General features: G+C 39.2%; 1 protein-coding gene, 2 long non-coding RNA genes, 1 other non-coding gene and 1 pseudogene across 4 annotated transcripts in view; 3 read left to right on the top strand and 2 right to left on the bottom strand.

Moving 5' to 3' along the window:
* Nucleotides 1–2600: 2600 nt before the first annotated feature.
* LOC147283104 (uncharacterized) lies at nucleotides 2601–5006 on the top strand. The gene is made up of 3 exons (XR_015123119.1): nucleotides 2601–3001; nucleotides 3703–3759; nucleotides 4794–5006. It is a non-coding gene; the product is annotated as an uncharacterized LOC147283104 (long non-coding RNA).
* Nucleotides 5007–6012: 1006 nt separating this feature from the next.
* Nucleotides 6013–6085, bottom strand: TRNAL-UAA (transfer RNA leucine (anticodon UAA)). The gene has a single exon. It is a non-coding gene; the product is annotated as a tRNA-Leu (tRNA).
* A 3683-nt stretch (nucleotides 6086–9768) lies between these two features.
* Nucleotides 9769–11127, bottom strand: LOC147283102 (uncharacterized). Its single transcript, XM_086248355.1, has one exon. The coding sequence runs from the start codon at nucleotides 11125–11127 to the stop codon at nucleotides 9769–9771; it is 1359 nt and encodes a 452-aa protein (XP_086104481.1).
* A 2409-nt stretch (nucleotides 11128–13536) lies between these two features.
* LOC147283101 (rust resistance kinase Lr10 pseudogene) lies at nucleotides 13537–14602 on the top strand (annotated as a pseudogene).
* A 6932-nt stretch (nucleotides 14603–21534) lies between these two features.
* The window catches only part of LOC147283091 (uncharacterized), a 90807-nt gene continuing 85609 nt past the window's right edge, over nucleotides 21535–26732 (top strand). Inside the window, exons 1-4 of the long non-coding RNA XR_015123148.1 lie at nucleotides 21535–21652; nucleotides 22352–22381; nucleotides 22496–22513; nucleotides 22607–22683. This is a non-coding gene — a long non-coding RNA (uncharacterized LOC147283091). The remainder of the gene's footprint in view (nucleotides 21653–22351; nucleotides 22382–22495; nucleotides 22514–22606; nucleotides 22684–26732) is intronic.

The following is a 26732-nucleotide window of genomic DNA, read 5'->3' as shown; positions in this document are numbered from 1 at the left end:
TTTTTATTAGTGATTTGATGTTTGAGCATTTTCGGAAAGCTTGACTACGTGATCGGTCAGTTATTGAATGTGGAATCGATTTGACAAGGTCGATGGGGGTTCGTCTTTCGGCTAATTCTAGTGACAAACAAGGGAGTATTTGTGAGATGGAAACAAATCTCGGAAAGGTTTGGGCATAGCACATTTAACCAGTGAGTGGACTTTTGGTTTTCGAAATGTTTTGCACATTTTATAATTTAATTCCTTTCTTGATTTAATCGAGTATGGTTTTAGTTAAAAGATTTGGCACAGGTGTATGGCCAGGTTTTCAGGGTATAAGCATGGTGAGATTTAATTATTATTTTCAGGAGTTATTAAATATGGGTTTGATTGAGGATTTCCTTCTTGAGTTTTATCAAGATTTTCGTTATAATGTTTTTATGACTCTTTTATTTTAGAAGGTTGTTTATTGAGAAGTTATATTTTGATTTATTTAAATTTCTGAAGTTTAAATAGTTTTATGACGTCCTTTAAAGATTGTAAGATGGTTTTAAAACTGGGGGATTTCAAAGAGTAATGTGAAGTTTTAGAGGAGATTTGATTTTAAAGAAATTTGAAAGGATAAATAACTTAAATGCTTTGTTTCTATATTTTGTCCACTCACTGAGAGTTATCTCACGTTTTCTTTATTTTGTTTATAATGTTTCCCCCCAGGTATTAAAAATCGCCAAGGTTGGACTGTACCACGTCGATGCATGACTTTCAGATCTTCAGTGCCATTTCCCTTAAGTTGAGGAATTAACTTTTATATTGTAAAAGAAGTTTAGTTATGCTTTGATTATCATGTGCTTTGGGGAATAAGAACTTATTGTTTTGGCATTATGAGTGGGTCAGAGACCCTTTTTAATGTGGTAGAGGTGGTTGTGATTATTAGAAGCGTTTTTTTTCTTCAGGTTTTAAGAAGTTCGGTTAGTTCAATTTTAGGGGAGGTTCTGCCAAATTTTCGGTACGATTTTCCTTGACTTTGGATCTCACATGACCACTCCAGATTTTAGGGTGGAATCCGGGGACGATCCATGTCACGGCAGCATGACGACATCAGAAATAGAATTCCCGAGCCAGGTACCTGTTAAGACTACACAACTAACTTAAAAACAATTCAGAAACACAAATGGCCGCTGAATGACCGAAACGGGCGGCCGCCACCAAACACGGTGGCTGCCCCGCCCCAAACAACAAACAACAACTCACCCAAAACGTAATCAAGTTTGGAAATAGTCTCTGAAACTTTCAATTGGACAAAAATGAGACAACCAACCAGCAACCCGCCGCCACCAGTGGCGGAGCTGGCGGTGGTAGCGGCAAAATAGGACCTGAACAAAGAAATTCAATGAACTTTAGGCACAAATTCATCTTACAAGCACCAAATGATCAAGAGGGACAACAAAACGAAGGAAAGAAACCCAAACCAGCCACCACGCGCGGCGGAGCCCGCGGTGGCTGTGAGTTCCAAAACTAGATTTTTTCCAATACTCAACAATTAGTTCAAATCGAGGTAACCAATAGCAAGAAGAGGTCGAGGGGATCGATTTTGATACCTAGGTCGACTCTAACTGTTGCCGGAATCGCTCGAACTCGTCGGACTGAAATCCTTCGATCCGCCGCCGTTTGAGGTCATCGGAGCATGGGGTAGCCATGAGAAGACTCACCGTGACAAGAGGAAAACAACCTAGGTGGTCCGGAGTCGCGTCGTGGCCGAAAAACTGGAGATCGCCGGTGGAGAGGCTCGGCTGTTCTGCGTTGATTCTTTGTCATGGGTGATCGGCCGGAGAAATCGAGACTAGTGGGAGAGAGAGGAGAGGGAGGCGATGGCGGCATGCCAAAACCCGAGCCCAGCCACCGCCGGAGGCGCCGTCACGCGCCGGTGGCAGGCGCGGCAAGGGTGAGAGGCAAGAGAGACAGAGATGCGGGAAGAGAGAGAAATGAGGGGAGAAAGACTTGATTTTGGGTTTTTAAAACCATTTAAGTAAAAATTACAAATATGCCCCCGACTTTGAACATCCGTAAAACTCAAATCGTAAATCCGATTTACGCGTGCTTCGTGTCTACGAGACCTATTCAACATGCCCAAAGTTAAAGATGAAAGCCCACTAACTTTAAAAGTCAACTTTTGGGTCAAGCCTAATTTAAAACTGTAACAACCCGACCCAAATTTTCACTAGAAATTTAAATTTTTATTTAACTATGTTTTTAAGAGGTTTATAAAAGATGTTGGATTGTATTTTAAAGATTTTGAGATTTATTTGGAAAATAAAAAGAGTTTTGATTTATTTATTTTTATTTTAATTTAAGCATGACCAAAAGTTGACTTTTAAAATGAATGGGTTTTCGATTTTGACTTTGGGTCCGTTAGATAGGTTTCGATCCCACGATTTCATACACACGTAGCACGCTTCGATCTGAGTTACGGTTTGAAAGATATAGGCGTTTAAAGTGAGGGGCAATGTTGTAAATTTATAAAAGTGGGTTTTAAAAATCAGATTTCCTCTCTCTCTAGATTTTTCTAGAAATTTCTCTCTCTAGAACTCTCTCTCCCTCTATTTATTCTCTCTCCCCGCACCCTCTCTCTCGGTTTTCCCTCTCCTCCGCACCCTCTCCCCTGCGCGCACCACCCAGCCACCCCCACTCACCATCACCGGCCAGCCCCTGGCTCCGGCAAACACCCCCCAGCGCCGACCAGCTTCCCCGAGCCTATTCTCTCTCTCTCCTTGTGTTTTCTCTCTCTCCCCTTTCTCTGTGCGCACCCAACCTCTGCACCCAGCCACCCAAAACCCACGCCGCCGGCCATTCCGGCCACCTGAGACCTCCGGCGAGCCTTCCCGACGCCGACCATCTCTCCTGGCCATTCCTCCAGCCAACCCAGCCACCCCCTGCGCGCGGTTGCTGTCAGAAGAGCTCCACTGGCCGCCGGCTTCTCTCCCTTCTCCGACCAGTTTTCCGGCGCCAATCACCTCCATACCAGGTGGGTTTTCCTCCATTTCTTCTGGGCTTTAATTCTCCTTACTCTGTCTTGACCAATTTGAGCATTTGGAAATTGGATTTTTGGAGGATTGAAGGGCCATTTCGGGTTCCTATGTAGATTTCAAATTGATGGCTTTTCTCTTTGTTTTCTGAGATGATTTACATCCCTAAAGTACCCATTGGTCATATAGAACCTGAAATTTAGAATAATTTAGAGACATTTGAGTTTTGGGAAGTTTGATTTACAAGTTGGAACCCATTTCGGGTTTGTTGAGGATTGGCTCAGTCTTGGGGTAATTTTGGTGTGATTTGGACAATCTCATGTTTAGGAAACCCGAAATTGGACGTTAGATGTGAATGTATATGAAGATTGAGAAATTTTTGTATATTTAGTAAATTTTTGGGCTTGAAACAGCCACATTGGGCAGCAACCTCTATGATTTCGAAACCCCCACTGATAATTCATAATTTTAGAGTATTTATGATAATTGGTTGATTGGGTTATCGTTAATAGTCATAGTGATTGTGGTTAGGTTGAACCGGGAAACCTTAGGGGCGTTTGTGGAAGTGTTATTGGTCAATTCGTGTAGATCGTAAACCAAATCGCGTAGGAACGAAGTCGAGTGGGACGTTAGACTCCACACACATATCCTTTAAAGGGCGTAGAACCGAGACTAATCTCTGTTTTTGTTTATTTTATAGGCGAGACGACCGTGGCTCGTGACGATCCGGCGGAGGATCGAAGCTAGGGCTATCACTGTGAGTGGACTAACTTTTAATTTTTCTGAAATGTTTTATATGTTGATGATTAAATTCTATTATTTGGTTATATTGAGTTTGAATTTAAGCTAAGGGATTTTGAATTAAAATTTGGTTTTTAAATTCTTCTTTCCTAAATTGGAAATTGATATTTATGGTTTTTGCATTTCAAAGTTTCATGGATTTATGAATTTAGATATTTTGAGTTGAACAAATGTATATTCGAGGAATTTGGTTTTGTTAAGAAGAGTTTTGGAAGAAAAATGAAAGGATTGAGATTTGAATTATGTGTTTGTGAGTTATCGGTTTTCAAACCACCTTTGCAGTACCCTCCAGGTTATCAGATTTAATAGGTCTTTGGGACCCATCACGGCACACACATAGGCTTTGGGCCGTGTGTCGGGATGCTTCGCCCTTTGGGGGCCGCTCTGCGTGCACGTACGACAGAATTTGTGGCTCTGCATGCGTATGACAGATTCTCGGCTCTGCGCATGTATGACAGATCATTTATGGCTCTGCATGCGTATGACAGATTCTCGGCTCTGCATGCGTATGACATATTCTCGGCTCTGCGCATGTATGACAGATTCTATGGGTAACTGACTGGTGTGTGTTTTCAACTGTTAAGTATTTTAAGTGATGAGTTTGTGGCAACAAAAGGTTTTTAAGAATGACGGTTTCAGTTGAGCAGTTTTATAAATTTTTCAGTATGTTGAGAGTGGTTTGAGAAAGAAGTTTTCAGTTTAAATTATTTTATTATAAATGTATTATACAGTTTTATTTTGATATTTTATTTTAAATTTATAAACTACTCAGAATTTTTAATGTTTGAAGTTTTATTCGATAAAGAGTTGGTGCTTTGGTTTAGTTTTACAATACTCTTAAGCTTGAAAATGATTTTAAAACTGGGGGTGTTCAAAGAGCGACGTGAGGTTTTAGAGTTAAAAATATTTAGACTTGATTTCATTTCCATTTAAGTGTCCACTCACTGCCTATCTCACCATTTTCTTGTTTTGTCTTAAATTGTCCCCCAGGTAGTAGCATTGGTGGAGGTCGAGCCAAACGCGTCGAGGCAAATCACATCCGTTTTCTGCCCCCGGATCTTGTAGGGAATTCATTTCCATTTTAGAAGTTCCTATCCTTAAATGTAATAATTGCTGTAATAGGATTAGTAGCTCTGATAACCACTCTACAAATTTTGAGTTGGATTTCTGTGGAATTGTTGGGTCTGAGACCCTATTTGGTTGTGGTAGAGGTGGTTGCTGTATAGAAGTGCTTTTTAACAGGTTTGAAATTTCTGGGTTAGTCCATTTTCAGGGGAGGTTCTGCCGAATTTTCGGTAGGATTTTCCCTGATTTTGGATTCCCGCAGGACCTCTCCGGGTTCCAGGGTGGAATCCGGGGGCGGTCCTGTCAAAAACAAAAATTAAAAATTAAACCAACCTTTTTATTTTTCAAATGATCAAAATAAATTCTCAAAATATTTAAAATAAATCTTAGAAAAATACGGGATCTCACATAAGAGGCAAACATTCACTGCGGTGGGAGGAAGCTTCATCCCTCTTTCCTTCCACCCAACACTTTCTTTCCTTCTCCACTGATGTGCGACACGCGTCTCAATGGTAGCCAAGCTGCCAAGCCAAGCCGGCCCTCCATTGTGGCGACACGTGTCCAGCAACCCAACCAATTCACAGCTGCAACCAGCCATTTCTCTCCATGCAATTCCTTTCTCCCTTCATCCAATCTTTCACCCATGATGCCATGATTATGAAGTTAGAATTCAAGAACAAAAACTGGAATCGAAGAAATAATTTCAGAATTGAAGAAAATTTGCAAAAGAAAGACAGCCTGGATTACCGAAAAATGCAGCAGATCGACGAAGTAGCGCAGCGTAGGGCACAAGCTGATACCAAACAATGGCAGTGAACTTAAAGTTATTAGCTAGTAGCCTGGTAGCCAATATCACGTGTCAATTGTAATGATCTTTATCAAATGAATAGAAACCCTAGAAACTAGTATGGGCCTAGCAAGAAAACCCAAAACCAAAATCACTACACTACTGAGGAATTCGATTTCTCTTTTCTTTTTCTTTATACCACTACACTACTTAGAACATTGAAAGTTTTAAAACAAATCCAATGGCTAACCCAAAAAAATAAAACCACTTGTTATTTATAAAAGAAAAAAAAAAACTATAGAAATCCCTAAAACTAAAAAAAAAAAAAAATGAAAGCAAAACCAACCCCAACTCTTTTGGCTCTACTGGGACTCGAACCCAGGATACTGGATTTTTAAGTCCAGGGTGTTAGCCACTACACTACAGAGCCGTAAAGTAAAGGGTGAAAAATCCAATTACTAGTGTTTTCTCTTTTCTTTTTTGACAATAATGACCTTAGTAGTTAGTCGATACCATAAAAAAACAAAAAACAAAACCTATAGAAATCAAATATCTTTTTTTTTTTTTCCAGTAATCCAATGTCTAACCCAGAAAAAAGAAACCACTACACTAGGTTTTAAAACAAAAAAAAAATAAAAAACTATAGAAATCTAACCTATTATTTTTTTTATTTGTTTAAAAAATGAAAAACCCTAATAAATTACATCAATACCATACAAAATAAAATAATGAAAAAACTTGAAAAACGAAAATAACAATGGTGCAACCACAATGGGTGTCAAATCGGTGGATGAGTGACTAGTGCACAAACTGATCCTTGAGATGAAGAACCAAACCGTGATCTAGGAGGAGGTGAACCCTGAGGAGCCCTATTGTTGTTTCAACCCTCACAACAACACCAACCCTTCCTCCATGCATGTTATGAGATCTCATCACATATCTAGGCCATGGCCTATGGCTTATCTGTTGAATTGAAGAATGTTTGATTAATTAATTAATTATATTGAGGCAGAGAATGGAAGCAGCATTGAAAATGGAAGAAGAAGAAAGATAAACATCCTCTGTGAGTCACCCACAGAGCTCACTCATCTCACTCTATTCATTCACAGTATTCTGTTACATAAAGGACAGCTACAATATAGCTGGGTCATTCTAAATGCGTGAGCCTATGAGCTCAGCACCACCACTCATTTGGTGTCCTATGAGACACAGACACGTGCTCAATTAATATTAATTAGCTAAATTAAGCTGCCAAATGCTTAAGCTCAGTCAACACTCCCTACTAAGGATTTGGCAAACTTGACACCAAGCTTGCTCCTTAAGCAACAGAACCTATCTTTGGCTAATGCCTTAGTGAAAATGTCTGCGAGTTGGTCTTCTCCTTTGCAGTACACCAAATCAACCACTCCATCATGAATAGCATCTCTTATGAAATGAAATTTCCTTTTTATGTGCTTTGACTTATGGTGAAAGACAGGGTTCTTGGACATTGCTATGGCAGATGTGTTATCACACAGTAGGGTAGTTGCTTCAACTTGTTTTTCTCCAAAATCTTGTAGAACAAATTTGAGCCAAATAGCTTGAGATGTGGCCACTGAAGCACTCATATATATACTCTGCCTCTGCAGTAGAGAGTGCAACACTATATTGTTTGATTGATGCCCATGAAAATGCACCACTCCCAAAGGAGAATGCATATCCTGATGTAGATCTCATATCATCCTCATCTCCACTCCAATCACTGTCACAATAGCCTATAAAAATGGCAGAATCTCCTTTCCTATACTGTATGCCATAGTCAATGGTTCCTTGCATATATCTTAACACCCTTTTAGATGTTCCTAAGTGTTTAGCAGAGGGACAATGCATGAACCTAGCTAGCAAGCTTGTTGCAAACATAATGTCAGGCCTTGTAGCAGTTAGATATAACAAGCTTCCAACCAGTTTCCTGTATAAGCCTTCATCTGCAGGTGCACTTCCATCTTCTTTCCTTAACTTTTCAGTTGTTGACAATGGGATGGACACAGGTTTTCAATCTTTTAGACCAAATTTCTCTAGCAAATTGTGAGCATACTTTCTTTGATGAATAAAAATACTCCCGTCTAGCTGGATCACTCCCATTCCAAGAAAATGATGTAGCAGACCAAGATCAGACATTTCATATCTGTTCATCATATCCCTTTTGAATTTCACAAGCATATTGTCACTGCTCCCTGTGTAGACAATGTCATCTACATAGATTGATACAATAAGTGTGCCCTGACCTTCCTTGCTTTTAACATACAAAGTTGCCTCACTAGGACTTTTCTCAAAACCACATTCCAACAAGTAACTATCAATATTTCCATACCAAGCTCGTGGAGCCTATTTCAGACCATAGAGGGCTTTATGCAATTTATACACTTTGTGCTCCTGATTCTTGACAACATAGCCATCTGGCTGATCTACATATACTTCCTCCTCTAGAATTCCATTGAGAAAGGCTGATTTGACATCAAGTTGGAAATGTTTCCAGCCATTCTTAGCTGCTAGAGCAATCAATGTCCTAATGGTGTCTAACCTTGCCACATGAGCAAAGGTTTCATTAAAATCGATTCCTGGCTTCTGTGTATAGCCTTTAGCAACTAATATTGCCTTATGTTTCTGGATTGTACCATCAAGATTAAGTTTGATCTTGTAAATCCACTTTACTCCCACAATAGGCTTGTCACTTGGTCTATCTACAAGCTTCCAAGTTTGGTTTTTCTCAATCATAGCAATCTCTTCTGACATTGCCTTCTGCCATGCTGGGTCTTTGACAGCTTCAGTTAAAATTTCAGGCTCAATTATACTGAACTTGCATTGAGCAAACACCTCATTGAGATTCTTCCATTTCTTTGGAGTACAATCATAGGTATCAGACATCACAATTTCACTTTCAGCTGTAGAAAATTGCAACATCAGACCTTTTCATATTTGTCTCACCATTTGAGCCTTCTGTGAGTGGACTTGGACATGAGTTATCAACACTTGCAGCCTCATTAGACACTCTTGGAGATTGCACAGGTTTTGCAGGTTCAAACTCACCTTCTGCAACATTGCTCATCTGCTCTCTTTCAAAAGGTACTGTTATATAAACAATTTTCTTAGAGTTCCAATCCCACAGTGAGTTTTCATCGAAAATCACACTTCTAGAGACAACAACCTTGTTATTTTTCAGATCAAAAACTCTATAACCCTTTTCTCGAGTTCCATACCCCACAAAAATGCCTCTCTGACCAGTTTCATCAAGTTTCTGCCTATTTTGTGCAGAAATATGAGTGAAACATACAGAACCAAAGACTTTTAAATGTTTAACACCTGGCTTCCTCCCACTGTACTCCTCAAATGAAGTTTTGTTGTCTAAGGCATTTGTAGGACACCTGTTCAATAGATAGACAGCAGCATTGACTGCTTCTCCCCAAAAATTCTGTGGCAGCTTCTTTTCATGTAGCATAGTCCTGGCCATTTCCATTATGGTCCTATTCTTCCTTTTAGCAATACCATTTTGCTGAGGTGAGTAAGCAACAGTTAATTGTTTCTCAATTCCCACTTCCTCACAAAATTTCTCAAAGTCATGAGAGGTATACTCCCCCCTCTATCACTTCTCAATTTCTTGAGTTTAAATCCACATTGCAATTCAACCATTGCTTTAAATTTCTTAAACACATTGAATGCATCAGACTTGTACTTCAAAAAATAGACCTAACACATTCTTGACTTGTCATCAATAAAGGTGAGAAAGTACTTGTTACCACCAATTTTTTCTGTCATGGGACCACACACATCTGTGCGTACTAACTCCAAAAGATCAGAGGCTTTTCTAACCTTGCCTTTGTCAAAGGGTTGCCTATGAGCTTTTCCCATTGCACAGCTTTCACACATGTGATCACTATCTGTCAAATTTGGTAGACCATATACCATCTCATTTTCCTGTAACTTTTTCAGACTTCCAAAGTTCAAATGTCCAAACCTTTTGTGCCACTTCCAGGGTGACCCAACAGTGGTCACTGAGTTTGCCATTAAAGGAGTAACACTGTCAAATGAAAGAGGAAAGCATCTGTTTCCTTTCATTTTGACAGTGGTGATAGGTTTCTACAGATTCCTGTCTCCAAAAATGCAAACCATGAAATCACCAAAAACAAGCCAATGTCCATGCTCAATCATCTGTCCAACACTGAGCAGATTCTCATCCAGACCAGGAACAATCATCACTTCAGGTATGTGTCTGACTCCTCTCTTTGTTTCAACCACCAGTGTGCCTTTGCCTGTAGACTTTACTAAGTCACCAGTCCCCATTTTAACCTTGCACCTCACACTTCGATCTATGTTGATAAGGAGTGACTCACAGCTTGTCATATGGTTGCTGCAGCCACTATGAAGATACCAGACCCCATGTTCCTTTTGAACAGATGCCATATGACATGCATAGAACATTGTGGCAGTGTCTTGGACCTGAATGGCATAATTGACCACCTCACCCCTCCTGCTAGGTTGATGGTAATCCTTCATCATGTGACCAAATTTGTCACATTTGTAACACTTGACCTTTCCTTTGAACCAACAGTCACCATAGTGAATCTTGTCACAAATCTTGCATTTATGCTTCCCAGAGTCAGCACCTCTTTCCTGTTTTCCAGCAACTTGAAACTTGGCATCCCACTTCCTTGATTTTCCTTTCCATTGCTTATGTCCCTTCCTTCCTCCATCATGAGCATATGGCCTATTCTGTGTGTTTCGACCTTTTGGAGTGATGCTCATGCTGGAAAATGCCTTATCTGAATGTCCATCATCTTCTTCATGTCTATTCAATCGAAGCTCATAACTCTTCAAGGATCCAACAACTTCATGCACTGAAACTGAATTCAGATCACAAGTTCTTTCTAACACCACACACATTGGATCATAAATCTTGCATAAGCTGATAAGTACCTTTTGGACCATTCTCTGATGAGAGAGGATTTCACCATATTTCTCCATCTGGTTTGTTAAATTAAAGAACCTGGAAAAATAATCAGCAAGCCATTCATTATCTCTCATTCTCATATACTCAAACTCTCTGTGTAAACCTTGCAATTTCACAGATCTAGCATGTTGATCACCATGATAATCCTCCTGCAATAGATTCCAAGCTCCCTTTGCAGTTTCTTGATTTACAATTCGAGGAAAATTTTCTTTGGAGACTGCTCCTTGAATGATGCCTAATGCCTTTGCATCTTTCATGTGCTGTTCTTCAAGATATGCTTCCATCTCTTCATCATCATCTACAACTTCAGCATGTTCTTCTTTCTTTGAAATTTTCTTTTTCTTTGATTCAGGGACTGTAATCCCTTTTTCTACTAGCTTCCACAATCCTTGTGACTTGAAGATAGTAATCATTCTGACTTTCCAATAATCAAATTCATTACCATCAAAGATAGGAGCTCGTAGCTCACCACCTCCAGAGCTTGCCATTGTAAACACGAATCCTTGCTCGTTTCACTATGTTTTCTCACAGAAATCACGCCCCAGTACCCCTTGATCCAACCTAGGCTCTAGATACCATGTTGAATTGAAGAATGTTTGATTAATTAATTAATTATATTGAAGAATGGAAGCAGCATTGAAAATGGAAGAAGAAGAAAGATAAACATCTTCTGTGAGTCACCCACAGAGCTCACTCATCTCACTTTATTCATTCACAGTATTCTGTTACATAAAGGACAGCTACAATATAGCTGGGTCATTCCAAATGCGTGAGCCTATGAGCTCAACACTACCACTCATTTGGTGTCCTATAAGACACAGACACGTGTTCAATTTACACAGAAAAAAAAAAATCTAACTAATTAACATCAAAACTGCAATATTAATTAGCTAAATTAAGCTGCCAAATACTTAAGCTCAGTCAACATTATCTAGCCATGAACTTTGGATCAGAGCAGATCTGTTTGAGAAAGACAGAGGACAGGGAGAGAGTTCAAGTGGCTGACTCATGATGACAACATCGAATCCTTCATCGCTGAAACGTATCTAAGTATCTAACCATATATAAATATATGTAAGTGGGTGGTTGACTTTGTTTGTAGGTTTAAGTTTTATTTTCTTATTGGTTGGGCCTGGACTCCTACCTTTTTGTTTGTTGGCCATTGGGTTAACAACCCTTTCCAAGTTGCAGCCCATTATGACGTTGTCTTCTCCTGTATTATATTATATTTTATTTTACTTTTTTTGTCGAACAAGTTCTAATACCCAAAAAATGTTTTCTCAAATGGAATGTAGAAACATTTTATAAAATGTGTACGTTTTTGCCTACTATATTTTTTTTTGGTAATCTTTTTGCCTACTATATTACTAGACCGTAAATATAAACATTGATCAAGTATGAATATGTCACTATTAAGAAGAAAAATGACAAAGAAGATGCTTATAGTTGCATTATGGTGCATACAAATGAAGCCTAGTGACCGTCCTAATTCGATGCACAAAGTGGTTGACATGCTTGAAGGAGAAATTGAATGCCTTCATATTCCTCCAAAGCTTTTCCTATATCCACAAGACAATGCAGTGGTAGTTGATGAAGACAATTCAAAAACAACATGTTCATCAACACCATCAAATGATGATGTTGAAGAGTCGATTAGTTTAATTCAAAATGCATATGATGAGATATGTACAAGGGAAGGCTAACATTGCCACTCTGTACGAGGAATTGTTCTTTTCTATTTGGTAGGACATATATCAGTCTTGTAATATTTGAGAGTAACTCTATTCTGTGGTTTCTATAGTACGTTTGAGAAGTGTTTATATAGTGCTATTTTGCAAAATGTATTAGTTACAAGACGATCCACACGTTGGGATTGAAACAATAATATGAATGTGGATTTGCTCACCAAAAAAAGAATGTGGATATGCATGCAGTACGATACTTTTTGCTTATGATATGCAATGTCTTTTGCCTATGTTATGCAATGTCTTTTGCCATATTTAGCTTCAGAAGGTTATGTGGCAGCAGGTGTGCATAGCTAATGGAGAAATTGATTTTTTTAATGATTTTAATATAAAGTGTTTATTGGAGAATTAAATTTGGGAAATAAAGTCTCAAATTTTAATCTAAGGACAAACTGTCAATCATGGTTTGGTTTAGGGGTGATATTTGTAATTAATCCTAAATATAATTGGTATCTTAGTATCCTAAATATATGTGTCGTTTCAAAATGAAATATGTAAGAAACTTGGACTGAATTTGGAGAAATCAAAATGAAGGGTTTGTTCGTCGCATAGGTGGTGGAGATACTCAATTCCTTTGGCTATATATGCAGACAGTAATATGTTGCAGCTTCTCCCAACCCAAAAAATGGTTGTTGGTGTCTACTGATGATATGAACTTTTGTAGTGAACCGTTTGGTGCAAATTTTATAAACAAACACTCTTCTAAATCCCTCTGCACAATAGCCAACCAAGCGAACCACATTGACATGGTGGATTCGGCCCAGTGTTGCCACTTCATTGATAAACTATTCCCCATTTCCCCATTTCCCGTATTTCATTGTTGTTTCTTGCAGTTTTCCGTAACATCACTTACTACACCGGTGAGTTTTTCTTGTTTTGATTTATTTTCGTACCTGCGATCTGGATTATATAGTTTAATGTGATAAACTGATAATAATATGGCTCTTTCTAAGAGATAACAATCATACGGTCAAATATATAATTCATATTTAGTGGTGAACATAGTCATACAGAACAGAGCAAATTTATTATTGGCATGATTCTTTTATGATTTCCTTTACAGTACTAGTTTGGCTTACAACAAAAGCCGTACTTGGGATTCCACATGTGATTGTGCTTTTAATCTATAAATTGAAAATCCGGCACTTATCAATGTATAACCTTATCGAAGAATTCTTACAGAGTCACAACAACCTCATGCCAATAAGGTACTCCTACTCAGATATCAATAAAATGACAAAAGGATTTAAGCACAAAATAGGTGAAGGTGGTTATGGCTCTGTATAGAGGAAAGCTGCATAGTGACCGCCTTGTAGCAATTAAGATGTTGGGTAAGTCCAAAGCTAATGGGCAAGATTTTATAAATGAGGTTGCTACAATTGGAAGGATTCATCATGTCAATGTGGTACAACTGATTGGCTATTGTGCTGAGGGGAAAAAAAGTGCTCTTGTATACGAGTTTATGTCGAATGGGTCTCTTGATAGACACATATTTGAAAAAGAAGGATTCATGTCCTTAAAATGTAAGGAAACATTTGAAACCTTACTTGGAGTGGCTCGTGGTATTGACCACCTACATAGAGGATGTGACATGAAAATTTTGCATTTTGATATAAAGCCTCACAACATTCTTGTTGATGAGAATTTTGTTCCAAAGATTTCTGATTTTGGGCTGGCAAGATTATGTCCATTAGATGATAACAGTTTGGCTTTGACCGAGGCAAGAGGAACCATTGGATACATAGCTCTAGAATTGTTTTACAAAAATATTGGAGGTGTGTCATACAGAGCTGACATCTATAGTTTCGGAGTGTTGTTGATGGAGGTTGCAGGCAAAAGGAAGAATTTGAATGCAGTCGCAGCCCATTCGAGCCAAATTTACTTTCCTTAATGGGTTTATGACCAATTTAGTGAAGGAAAGGAGGTAGAGATGGAAGATGCCACAGAGGAGGAAAAGTGAATGACAAAGAAAATGCTTATAGTTGCGTTACGGTGCATAAAATTAATGAAGCCGAGTGATCGTCCTAATTCGATGCACAAAGTGGTAGAGATGCTTGAAGGACAAATTGAATGCCTTCAGATTCCTCCAAAGCCTTTCCTATATCCCCAAGATAATCCAGTAGTGGTGGATGATGAAGACATTTCAGACACAACATGCTCATCAATACCATTAAATGATGAGGCTGAAGAGGCAAGTAGTTTAATTCAAAATGCATAAGATGTGATGTAGCTGCGATTAATCTTTGCATGTACAAGGGAAGGCTAACTTTTCCACTATGTAAGAGTAACAAGTGTTCTCTCCTATTTAGTTGGTAGGACCAATATCCTTCTTGTAGTATTTGAGAGTAATTTTATTCTATGATTTCTATAGTTATTGTCTGCACTTTTTTAAGTATCAGTTTGAGAAGTGTACGATGCTATTGTTTAATGGAAGTATTTATTTTCATGGCAAAAAGAAAAAAAAAAAAAAACGAATCTGTAAGTTAGCACTTGGAATTTCAATTTGTAATCATCAGATTTTTGTGTGTGCACAGTGTTTAATCTTCGAAAAAATAGGATCAAAGTGCCCGGCCCTTTCAGTGGTAGTTATTTTGATAATTTGTTCTGTTATTTGATTGCTAAAGTAATACAACGAACAAAGTATAATGGTTAAAATTTGTTGTAAAATATGTAGAGATTAGGGTTTGTGGAAAAGAGGAGGCAAAGAGAAATATATCAGTCGTCATCTTATTCATCTTATAAATATCCTTATATAGAGGTAGGGTTTACTAGGTTTAGAATATTTACTAGTATGCCCCTACAACTAATTACGGGAATAGCCACACATAATAATATATTTACAACACTCCCCCTTGGATATTCCATGTCATTAGTGTTGTCTCTGCTATGCGCTTCTAAGTTGCCTAGTTAAAACCTTGCCAAGTAATAAAAACCCTGTGGGAACAAAAACAACCCTGGTCGAAGGAAAAAGAGTGCAACGCGCGTGAGTGTGGAGTAGTCGCATCAGAACCTCGAAAGTAGGTGAAGTCATATCTTCTGGATCATAAGCAGATAGTATGTCAATGGGAGCGGGGTGCATTAGAGTTGCTACACCAAAACCTTGCCCGGTAAACCCAATGGGAAAAACCCGTGGTCGAAGTGAAAAGATGAGCAAATGCATATATATCAGATCAACACATCTTCAAGATATAGTGTGAGTAGGGTGACCATGCCAAGATGTGCCTCATTAAAACCTTGCCAGGTAACAAAACCCAGTGGGACAAAATAACCCTGGACGAAGGACAAAAGAGTACACGATGGTCAAGCGAGTATGCTTCAGGATACTCCCCCTAATGTCGACTCCCCCTGAAGACTACATACTAGGTAAATCAGCCAATCTACGCAAACCAATACCTCGAACATGCATCAAGAACGTGGACTTTGGCAGTGACTTGGTAAAGAGGTCTGCATGGTTGTCTTGAGATCGGATCTGCTTGACTGTAATCATCTGATGCTCTTGTTGCTGTTGATTGAAGAAGAACTTCGGTACAATATGCTTGGTGTTGTCTCCTTTGATGAAATCTGTCCTCATCTGCTGGATGCAAGCGGCATTATCCTCATAGATAATCGTTGGTTCATCAGTGGTGGAATGCAGCCCACACGTAGTTCGAACATGCTTGGAAACTGCTCTTAGCCATATACATTCACGAACTGCTTCGTGAAGGGCTAGAATCTCAGCATGATTCGAAGAGGTAGCAACAAGGGTCTGTTTCGTAGACCTCCAAGATATTGCTGTATTCTCAATGGTAAAGACATAACCAGTTTGAGAACGCGCCTTATGCGGGTCTGATAGATACCCTGCGTCAGCATATCCAAAAGGCGGGCATCATTCTGAGGATTGAGGGGGTTTGATCCATTCCTTGATGCGTAGCTAGGGATAGAATAAGCCCATATCCGTCGTACCTCTAAGGTGGCGGAAAATGTCTTTTATGCCATTCCAGTGGCGGCGTGTTGGTGCAGAGCTACATCTAGCTAACAAGTTCACAGCGAATGAGATGTCTGGTCTAGTACATTGAGCCAAGTACAATAATGTGCCTATTGTACTTAGATATGGGACTTCTGGTGCCAATATCTCTTCGTTATCATCTGCGGGACGAAACGGATCCTTCTTAGGATCTAGACTACGGACGATCATGGGCGTGCTAGAAGGCTTCGCTTTATCCTCATTAAAGCGGCTTAACATCTTCTGGATGTAATTCGATTGATGGACCAAATTTCCATCTGCACGGTGCTCGAGCTCCAGGCCGAGACAAAAGTTCATTCTCCCAAGATCTTTCATCTCGAATTTCAACTTCAGGTGTTTAGCGGTTTCCTTGATCTCTTCAGGAGTACCAATTAGATTCATGTCATCGACATAAACAGCTACAATCGCAAAACCGGAACTTGTTTTCTTAATAAACACGCAAGGGCATAGATCATTATTCACATATCCCATCCCGATCAAATACTCACTTAGACGATTATACCACATCCGTCCGGATTGTTTCAATCCATACAGTGAACGCCTCAAACGAATGGAGAGCGTGTTCCGTGGTCTGGAACTATTTGCATCGGGTATCTTAAGTCCTTCGGGAACTTTCATATATATCTCTGTATCAAGATCCCCATAGAGATAAACAGTGACCACATCCATAAGCTGCATACTCAGTTTTTCGGAAACTACCAAACTGATAAGGTAGCGGAACGTTATGACGTCCATTACGGGGGAATACTCTTCCTCGTAATCAATCCCAGGGCGTTGAGAAAATCCTTGCGCCACTAGACGAGCCTTGTATCTCACAATCTCGTTTTTCTCATTACGCTTCCTTACAAATACCCATTTAAATTCTACAGGTTTAACATGGGGAAGGTGTAGGAACGACAAGCCCAAACACCTTTCTCTTTGTCAAGGAATCTAATTCGACCTGGATTGCTTCTTTCCATTTTGACCAATCATCTCGACGTTGACATTCATCAATGGAGTGAGGTTCGATGTCATCGCTAGTTATGATTTCGGTAGCTACCGCGAATACAAATATATCATCGATGATAATCTTGTTTCAATTCCAGAGCTCACTTAAGCATGCATAATTTATAGAGATCTCTCTGTTCTCGAGAGTGGGTTCAGGTGTTGGAGCGTCCCCCAACACCGTCTCTTCCAGGACAGACCCATAATCCGGAACTATTTCGTGAGATGGTTCAGTTGAGATGGCGATGTCAAGGGGACTCATTTGTGCCAAATGTATCCTCTTCCGGGGATAAGAGTCCATCGAATCTAGTGGTCAACCTCACTTCTGGGCAGGGACATATGACTGGTTAGCCACTATTGTTGTACCTCGTCCATGTGGGACGACACGTCCTCCTAGGACGACACGTCCTTCGGGGACGGATATCCTTGCAGGCACATTTGCAGCAGGTATATGTGATCTTGTCACTTTAGCTAGATCAGAGAAAGCGTCTGGCATATTATGAGCTACACTCTGTAGATCTAGAATTCTCCGCACTTCACTATCACATTGTGCGGTTCAGGGATCGAGATGAGACATAGTGGGGACATTCCACGTCAATTCACGTCGTTCTTCAGGAACGGTGACGTTCTTATCTCCCCCTAACGGCGGGAAGACTGTCTCATCAAAGTGACAATCCGCAAATCTAGCGGTAAAGAGATCGCCTGTCAAGGGCTCTAAAAAGCGTATAATGGATGGGGATTCATAATCGACATATATGCCCATCGTTCGTTGAGAACCCAATTTGGTACGTTGTAGCGGCGCAACTGGCACATAAACTGCATACCCAAATACGCGTAAGTACGAAACGTCAGGTTCGTACCCAGTCACCAGCTATAACGCGGAGTAAGGTTGGGTAGCAGTGGACCTCAACCGGACCAACATGGCTGCATGCAAGATTGCATAGCCCCACGCAAAAATTGGAAGCTTGGTGCGCATAACCAAGGTTCGTGCGATCATTTGTAATCTTTTAATGAACGCTTCTGCGAGACCATTCTGGGTGTGAACATGGGGAACTGGATGTTCAACATTAATCCCAAGGGGCATGCAATAATCATCGAAAGTTTTCGATGTAAACTCTCCGGCATTAACAAATCTTCTGGACTTTATAGGATAATCCGTGTGGTAAGCCTTATGGGCGAGAAGTTTAGCAAAAGCAGCGTTTCTTGTGGACAATAGTGTAACATGTGATCACTTTGTTGATGCATCAACCAAAACCATAAAATATTTAAATGGTCCGCATGATGGTTGGATAAGTCCACAAATATTCCCTTGTATCCTTTGTAGGAAAAGGATGGAGTCTTTACTAGTCTTTGCATATGATGGTCTAGTATTCAACTTTCTGAGTGAGCAAGTTTGGCATAGTGTGTCACTAAACACAAGATCCTTATTAGTAAGGGGATGCCCGTGTGATGAATTGAGGATATGGCGCATCATACTTTGACCTGGGTATCCCAACCGGTCATGCCATAGAAAGAAACTGCTCGAATTGGTTAACTTCTGGTTAACTATGTGATTGGCCTCAATCGATCTAATGGTGGTCATATAAAGACCGCTCGATAGGCAACTTGGTTACCATTTTCTTGAGGATTGGTTCAAGAAAATGGTAACTTGGATCAAGAAAATGGTAACTTACCATTTCTTGAGCCAATGTTACCATTTCTTGAGGGAAAACATCAAGAAAATAGTAAGTTTGGTCAAGCTTGGGCTGGGTTACCACTTTCTTGAACCAAGTTACCATTTTCTTGATTGATCGATCAAGAAAGTGGTAACGTGTTTTGCTTGGCTGATTCTTTTACCATTTTCTTGAGGTTTGGTTCAAGAAAATGGTAACTTCAATCAATAATGTGGTAACTTACCATTTCGTGAGGAAATGTTACCATTTCTTGAGGAAATGTTACCATTTCTTGAGAAAACAAATCAAGAAAATGGTAAGTTTGGTCAAGCTTGGGCTGGGTTACCACATTCTTGAACCAAATTACCATTTTCTTGATCGATCGATCAAGAAAGTGGTAACGTGTTTTGCTTGGCTGATTTGGTTACTATTTTCTTGATGTTTGGTTCAAGAAAATGGTAACTTCGATCAAGAATGTGGTAACTTACCATTTCTTGAGGAAATGTTACCATTTCTTGAGAAAAAAAATCAAGAAAATGGTAAGTTTGGTCAAGCTTGGGCTGAATTACCACATTCTTGAACCAAATTACCATTTTCTTGATCGATCAATTAAGAAAGTGGTAACGTGTTTTGCTTGGCTGATTTGGTTACTATTTTCTTGATGTTTGGTTCAACAAAATGGTAACTTCGATCAAGATTGTGGTAACTTACCATTTCTTGAGAAAATGTTACCATTTCTTGAGGAAAAAAATCAAGAAAATTGTAACTTTGGTCAAGATTGGCCTTGGTTACCACATACTTGAACCAAGTTACTATTTTCTTGATCGAACGAACAAGAAAGTGGTAACGTGTTTTTCTTGACTGATTTGGTTACCATTTTCTTCATGGTTGGTTCAAGAAAATGGTAACTTTGATCAAGAATGTGGTAACTTACCATTTCTTGAGAAAAAAGATCAAGAAAATGGTAAGTTTGGTCAAGATTGGGCATGGTTACCACATTCTTGAATCAAGTTACCATTTTTTTGGTCGAACGATCAAGAAAGTGGTAACATTTTTTACCCCTCTGATTTGGTTACCATTTTCTTGATGTTTGGTTCAAGAAAATGGTAATTTCAATTAAGAAAATGGTAATTTAAATTAAGAAAATGGTAACTTACCATTTCTTGAGGAAAAAAATCAAGAAAATGGTAAGTTTGGTCAAGATGTAAATTTGTGATTGCATGTCTAAACCTAATTTGCAAACAGGAGCTTATATTTAATACTCGGAGAATGCAATTGCATGTTTGTCTGTATACAGTTGCCTGCGTTCGTGGTTACCACATTCTTGATGTGAAGTTACCATTTTCTTGAATATAAAATCAAGAAACTGGTAACTTGGGTTTTAGGCAGTTTTTTGAAGTTACCACTTTCTTGAGGAATGCATCAAAAAAATGGTAAAACCCAAATCACTCAGAATTTCCGCTCATCTCACTCTCCATTCAAAATAAACGCCTCACCCAGACTCTGTCTCGCCGCTCTCGCCCTCTCAGTCTCTCACTCTCTCGGTAAGCTATCCCTCCTCTCTTTCGCTTTTTAGCATTCTCTCTACCTCATCCTCTTGGGTTTCTTCTTTATGAAATAGGGTTTCAAATTAGGGGTTTTTTGGGGTTTATGTTTTCTTCAAATTAGAGGTTTTCTTAGGTTTGTTTGTTTCTTCAAATTAACTACACCTTCGTCCGACACTGGAGTCTCCCATTTTCTGCTTATCAAGTTTTTTTTCATTTTGGGGTTTTTATTTTCCTTCTGCATTTGGGATAGTTACAAGTTTGGTTTTTGGGCATGTTCGGCTCTGCATTTGGGTTTTGCATCTCACAGAGAGTGCAAAAAAAAGACTAAGACAAGGAAATAGCCTTGTCCTTACCTACTGTCAGTGGCCCTGTTTACCTCACAATCATCGACGTACCCACTCACATCCTCAAATATTGAGATATGGGTTGGTTGTTGCTATATCCAACTCCTCCAACAAATTTATGGAGATATGAGTGAGAAACCGTAGCCCTAAAACAGTTCTTTTATGTACTACTGAATTTGTAGATCTCACTGGTGCTATCAGGTGCTCGGCCTTTCTCTCTCAATTCAATATCTGTTTTTGTTTTTGTATTTTTTTCTTTTTTAAATCTATTTATGTTCTCAATCAAAGTATATTTGGTTGAATTTTGTTTTAGGTTTTTGGTATTTCTCTGTATCTATGTGAATCTGGTGTTGGTTTTATAAATTTCTTTATGATTTCGTATTATAGATCAACACTTAATTCCGCTGGATATTCTGAGGCAAGAATAAAATCAAAAAAATCTGCCCTGAAGTTCCAGTTTTTGATATACTTCCTTAGTTCTAAAATTATTTCTTCCTTTTTTCCTAATATAATTAGATATCCAAGTGTATATATTGAGGTGAGATTTTGAAACAGGATTCTCGAGCTTTGTTTACATGGGCTCTTGAGGGTGAAATTCTTGTTCTTAACATTACCCAACAACAGATTTTTGCCTCCAACCCCCAATTAAATAGCATCAATGATTGCAGTTCTCATTTAAGAGGAATGATGCAAAACCCTGAATTTCTTTGTCAGTTGGCTTCTCCTGAGAATATGCAGGTATGGTAATGAGTTAGTAGCTTGCTTTTGAAATTTTGAAGTGTTTGTTTACCTAGGCTACCCAATTCACATGAGAAGTCTACTGGATTGGGTTTCTACTTTGTAGTTGTTTTGGTTTGTTGTATTTCTTTCTACTTTTCTTGTTTGTATGAACCTCTTGTATCACCTTGGCGGTTTTCCTTTTAATGGTTGAAGTATTTTCTATTTTTCTTTTTTAGGAACATGTTTTGGGTTGGGATCATTGTAACTTGTGGAGTTGGAAATTAATAAAGCTATGTAAGGTTTTGATGCATGTTTTAAGTGAACTGCAATGAGTAAGGGAATATGTTGGTTTTGACTTGCAATAGAGCAGATGTAATTGGACACTTGATGAAATTTATATGAATAATACTTGAGAAATGTTTAGCCTTTTCTTTTCCTTAGATGATGCTGGTTCAAATCAATTTGTAGCTTTCAACTCAATTTATCACTTGTAATGGTTTTCTTTTGTAGGTTTGTATGTCAAGGGTAGTTAGTACGTACTCTGCATTGGGGTTTATTAGTTTTTTTGTAGTCGCGTGTGAATTATTGGAAAGATTTTCAAACATGTCATGCAAATTGGCCTGTAATGAGTTACAAGAAATTGTGTTAATGCATATTGGACTATAATGAGTTCCACAAACCTGGGAAGACTGATATTTTGATTAACATACTCTGCAGTTGAAGGAGCATTTGAGGATGAGAATACTGGTATGTTTACTTTCTTATCTATTTTGTTTAATTTGTTTTCTATGTAAATGTCATCATAAGAAGGAAAAATTGATAACTTTTATTGCTGCTTTTGTACTGTGACAACTGAGCCAGCTGTTTGTTTGAGTACTGGTAAGCCCCTCTTGTTAGTATGGTGTTTTATTATCTGTTTGTTATTTTTTCATTCTGGGCTTGAATGTTGTGTTCACTATTTATTCGTGGTAGATGTTGAGACGAATGCGTGCTTGGATAACAATGGTGGTTGCTGGCAAAATAAAGCAGCCAACCTCACAGCCTGCAAGGTATAGATCATAACTTACTAGCTCATCACATGCTATTTGACAAATCAGAAAATCGTGTATTTTAACTCCTGTTCTTTGGGACTTCGGCTCGCACACTGAGGATATATTTCGTGGGAGGGTATGTGAGTGCCCCCTAGTTGATGGTGTGCAGTTCAAAGGAGATGGTTACATGACAGGACCGCCCCCAGATTCCACCCTGAAACCCGGAGAGGTCCTGCGGGAATCCAAATTCAAGGAAAATCCTACCGAAAATTCGGCAGAACCTCCCCTGAAAATGGACTAACCCAGAAACTTCTAAACCTGTTAAAAAGCACTTCTAAGTCTTTCAGCCACCTCTACCACAAGCAAATAAAGGGTCTCGGACCCACTTAAACCTTAGGAGTTGTTATCAGAGCCACTAATCATTTACAATAAATTTTTACAAAAATAACATGGCGCCTACAGGGTCCAGGAATGAAAAATGGATGCTATGCCTCGACGCGTTTGGCTCGACCTCCACCAATGCTACTACCTGGGGGACAATTGAAGAAAAAACGAGAAAACGGTGAGATAGGCTCAGTGAGTGGACAATCAAATGAACATGAAATCAAAGATTTAATATCTTTTCAGAAAACCCTTTTACACACGTTTAACTCTAAAATCTTAGAATGTCCTTTGAAATCCCCCAGTTTTTAAAACCATTTCTCAGTGAAATAATAAAATCCAGAGCTGAAAATCAAACTTTGAAAGTCCAAGTTCTCAAACTGAAATCGATATTGTCAATTTATAAATAAATAACTTGAGCTGAAAACTTTCTTCTCAACATTCTCAATATATTGAAAATCAATAAAACTGTTCAACTGAAACCGTCTTACTTAAAAACCTTTTTGCGGTCATAAACTCATCACTTAAAATACTTAACAGTTGAAAACACACACCAGTCAGATACCCATAGAATCTGTCATACATGCGCAGAGCCGAGGATCTGTCATACGCATGCAGAGCCATAAATAATCTGTCATACATGCGCAGAGCCGAGGATCTGTCATACGCATGCAGAGCCATAAATAATCTGTCATACATGCGCAGAGCCGAGAATCTGTCATACGCATGCAGAGCCATAAATAATCTGTCATACATGCGCAGAGCCGAGAATCTGTCATACGCATGCAGAGCCATAAATTCTGTCGTACGTGCACGCAGAGCGGCCCCCAAAGGGCAAAGCATCCCGACACACGGCCCAAAGCCTATGTGTGTGCCGTGATGGGTCCCAAAGACCTATTAAATCTGATAACCTGGAGGGGTACTGAAAAGGTGGTTTGAAAAAACCAATAACTCATAAACACATAATTCAAATCTCAAATCCTTTCATTTTTCTTCCAAAACTCTTCTTAACAAAACCAAACTCATCGAATATACATTTGTTCAACTCACAATATCTAGATTCATAAATCCATGAAACTTTGAAATGCAAAAACCATAAATATCAATTTTAAATTTAGGAAAGAAGAATTTAAAAACCCAATTTTAACCCAAAAATCCTTTAGCTTAATTTCAAACTCAATATAGCTAAGTAATAGAATTTAATCATCAACATGTAAAAACATTTCAGAAAAATTTAAAAGTTAGTCCACTCACAGATTAACCAAGCTATGCACAATCCTTTCCGAGATTTGTTTCCATCTCCCGATTCAACACTTGTTCGCCACTAGAAATAGCCGAGAGACAATACTTTATCAACCTTAGCCAGAGCTTGTCCGAGTGCCGATTGGTATTGATCAAGCGTCCGTTTGTGCCCTGATTCCCAGTTCAGTTTCTCTAATCACTTTCAAATCACCTGGTTCGAGACCAGAAGTCGCCGGAGTCGCCGGAACGGCCACCGGAGTAGCCGCGGTCTTCTAGCTTTGCACTACCGTTTTGGGAGGTCGTCGGAGTGAAAGAATTGTATGGGGAAACTCAGAACGTCGAGGGGAATCGATTTGTAGTGGTCGGACCTCGCAATTTGGCCGGAAAATCCAAGTCATCTGCAGGGGCTGGCATCGGATTTCGTGCCGTCACGTCGTGGTGGTGGTCCGATTGGGTGATTAGAGGCTAGGGGAAGATGGAGAAGGAGAAGGCGAGGTGATGGGTGGGTGTCTCGTCGCCATTGGCTGCCGGACGGCGAGACACTCGCCGGAGGAGACGATCGGCCAGAGAGAAAGGAGAGGAAAGAGAGAGAATCGGGGGGGGGGTGTGCGTGAGGAGAGAGAGATATAAAGGAGAGAGAGAAGGTTCTAGAGAGAGAGAGAGAGAGAGAAGGTTCTAGAGAGAGAGAGAGAAGTCTAGAAAATCTGATTTTTAAACCCCAATTTGTCATTTTACGAAATTGCCCCTCGCTTCAAACGCCCATATCTTCCAATCTGTAACTCGGATCGAAGCGTGCTACGTGTCTATGAACTCGGGGGATCGAAACCTATCTAACGGACCCAAAGTCAAAATCGAAAACCCATTCTTTTTAAAAGTCAACTTTTGGTCAAGCTTAAATTAAAATAAAAATAAATAAATCAAAACTCTTTTTATTTTCCAAATAAATCTCAAAATCTTTAAAATACAATTTCACACCTTTAAAAAAAAATCTCTTAAAAACATAGTTAAATAAAAATTTAAATTTCTAGTGAAAATTTGGGTCGGGTCGTTACAACCTTCCCCCCTTACAAAAATTTCGTCCTCGAAATTTAGTAGAAAACCTTAATTTAAGTGAATTGTTGTTGTAAAATTCTTATCGCTCATCAAGTCAAACCTCCTTTCAACAACCATAAGTTGAAATATGCTTGAATTTTGACATTTCCTTCCGTTTGAGGAAACCAAAAACATTTAAACTAAAAAGATCACTCCACAACGAACCTAAATAAATTAAGTACGCCTCAAAATAATAACTTAAAAATGTGATAGAACGCCAAACCCTAGATAAAGTTTTAAGGGATAAAACCATCACGAAATAAATCCATTTTAAAACCTTAAAATCATTTGAAAACCACTCTAACCCACCAATCGAAAAAATTCATCTCTTATCGACAATCAAAACGAGAATACGTGACACGCAAGAGTGTGTGTGTGTCCAGAGTCTATAAAAATATTGCATTATGCCCAAAGATGGTTAACGTACCCATGATGACATCTGGTGGCGCCAAAGCGTCCTGCTGCGTCATGGCGAAAACTCTGCCCTAGGCTCTGGGGCGTCCTGGTTGACTCCTCCGATGTCCTCCACCTCTAATGACATGGCTGGACTGAGCTCTATTACTAGACGTTGCACCCGCAGTCTGCACTGCTCTCTGCCCCTGACTCTGGGCACCTGAAGTCTATCCCTGTTGAGGGGCCAATCCCGAAGATCCTCCAATATATGATCCAACCGAGAGACTTGACCAAAGTTAATCTCTCCTTATATGTTGTACCTCGCTTCTCTGATCCGAACAAAGGTAGGTTGTCGCTATGTCGATATCCAGAGGTGAGCCACAAGCTCCTGTCTCGAAATTATGGTGATGATGTGCCCTGAAATTCGTTAGGTGATCCATTAAAAATTTCATCATTGTACTATGGAAGTATACGTCACGAATAGGTAACGAGAGAACGTCTTCGTGTCCATAAAAATCAAGATGAGACGTCAGGATCGTTATCAGTGCATGATCGTGTATTACGCTGTCCATTCGTGACAATTCAAGATCAGTATGCTAACTTATTTACTTGACTTGACTCATAAATCCTCAACTAGCGCAATTAACCATCGTAATGCAAATAACCTTTCTCCTTACTTGAAGGAAACCAAAAGTCTTGCTCCAAGTGATTAGTCTCTGTGGTCCATCACGCTTCCGCTGCGTTACTCTGATTAACCATTTGATCTCTAAATGTATCCAACGTAAATATGATCGCAACTTCAAGTATCAATAATTACTACATCTTCCACACCATTCCTTACGTATCCATGAAAAATGAGGAATAAATTCTGATCGTGAATTAAGGAGTTAAGGCTAAAATATAGGCTTACCGTAGTCCTAACACTCACGTTAATCGAATAAACTATACCCCCAAAACTT

Source organism: Dryas octopetala, chromosome 6 (assembly GCF_963921425.1).
Source record: "Dryas octopetala chromosome 6, drDryOcto1.1, whole genome shotgun sequence".
In the NCBI taxonomy this organism is placed as follows: domain Eukaryota; kingdom Viridiplantae; phylum Streptophyta; class Magnoliopsida; order Rosales; family Rosaceae; genus Dryas; species Dryas octopetala.
Note: the sequence above shows the minus strand (reverse complement) of the source record. Positions and strands in the feature narration are given on the sequence as shown.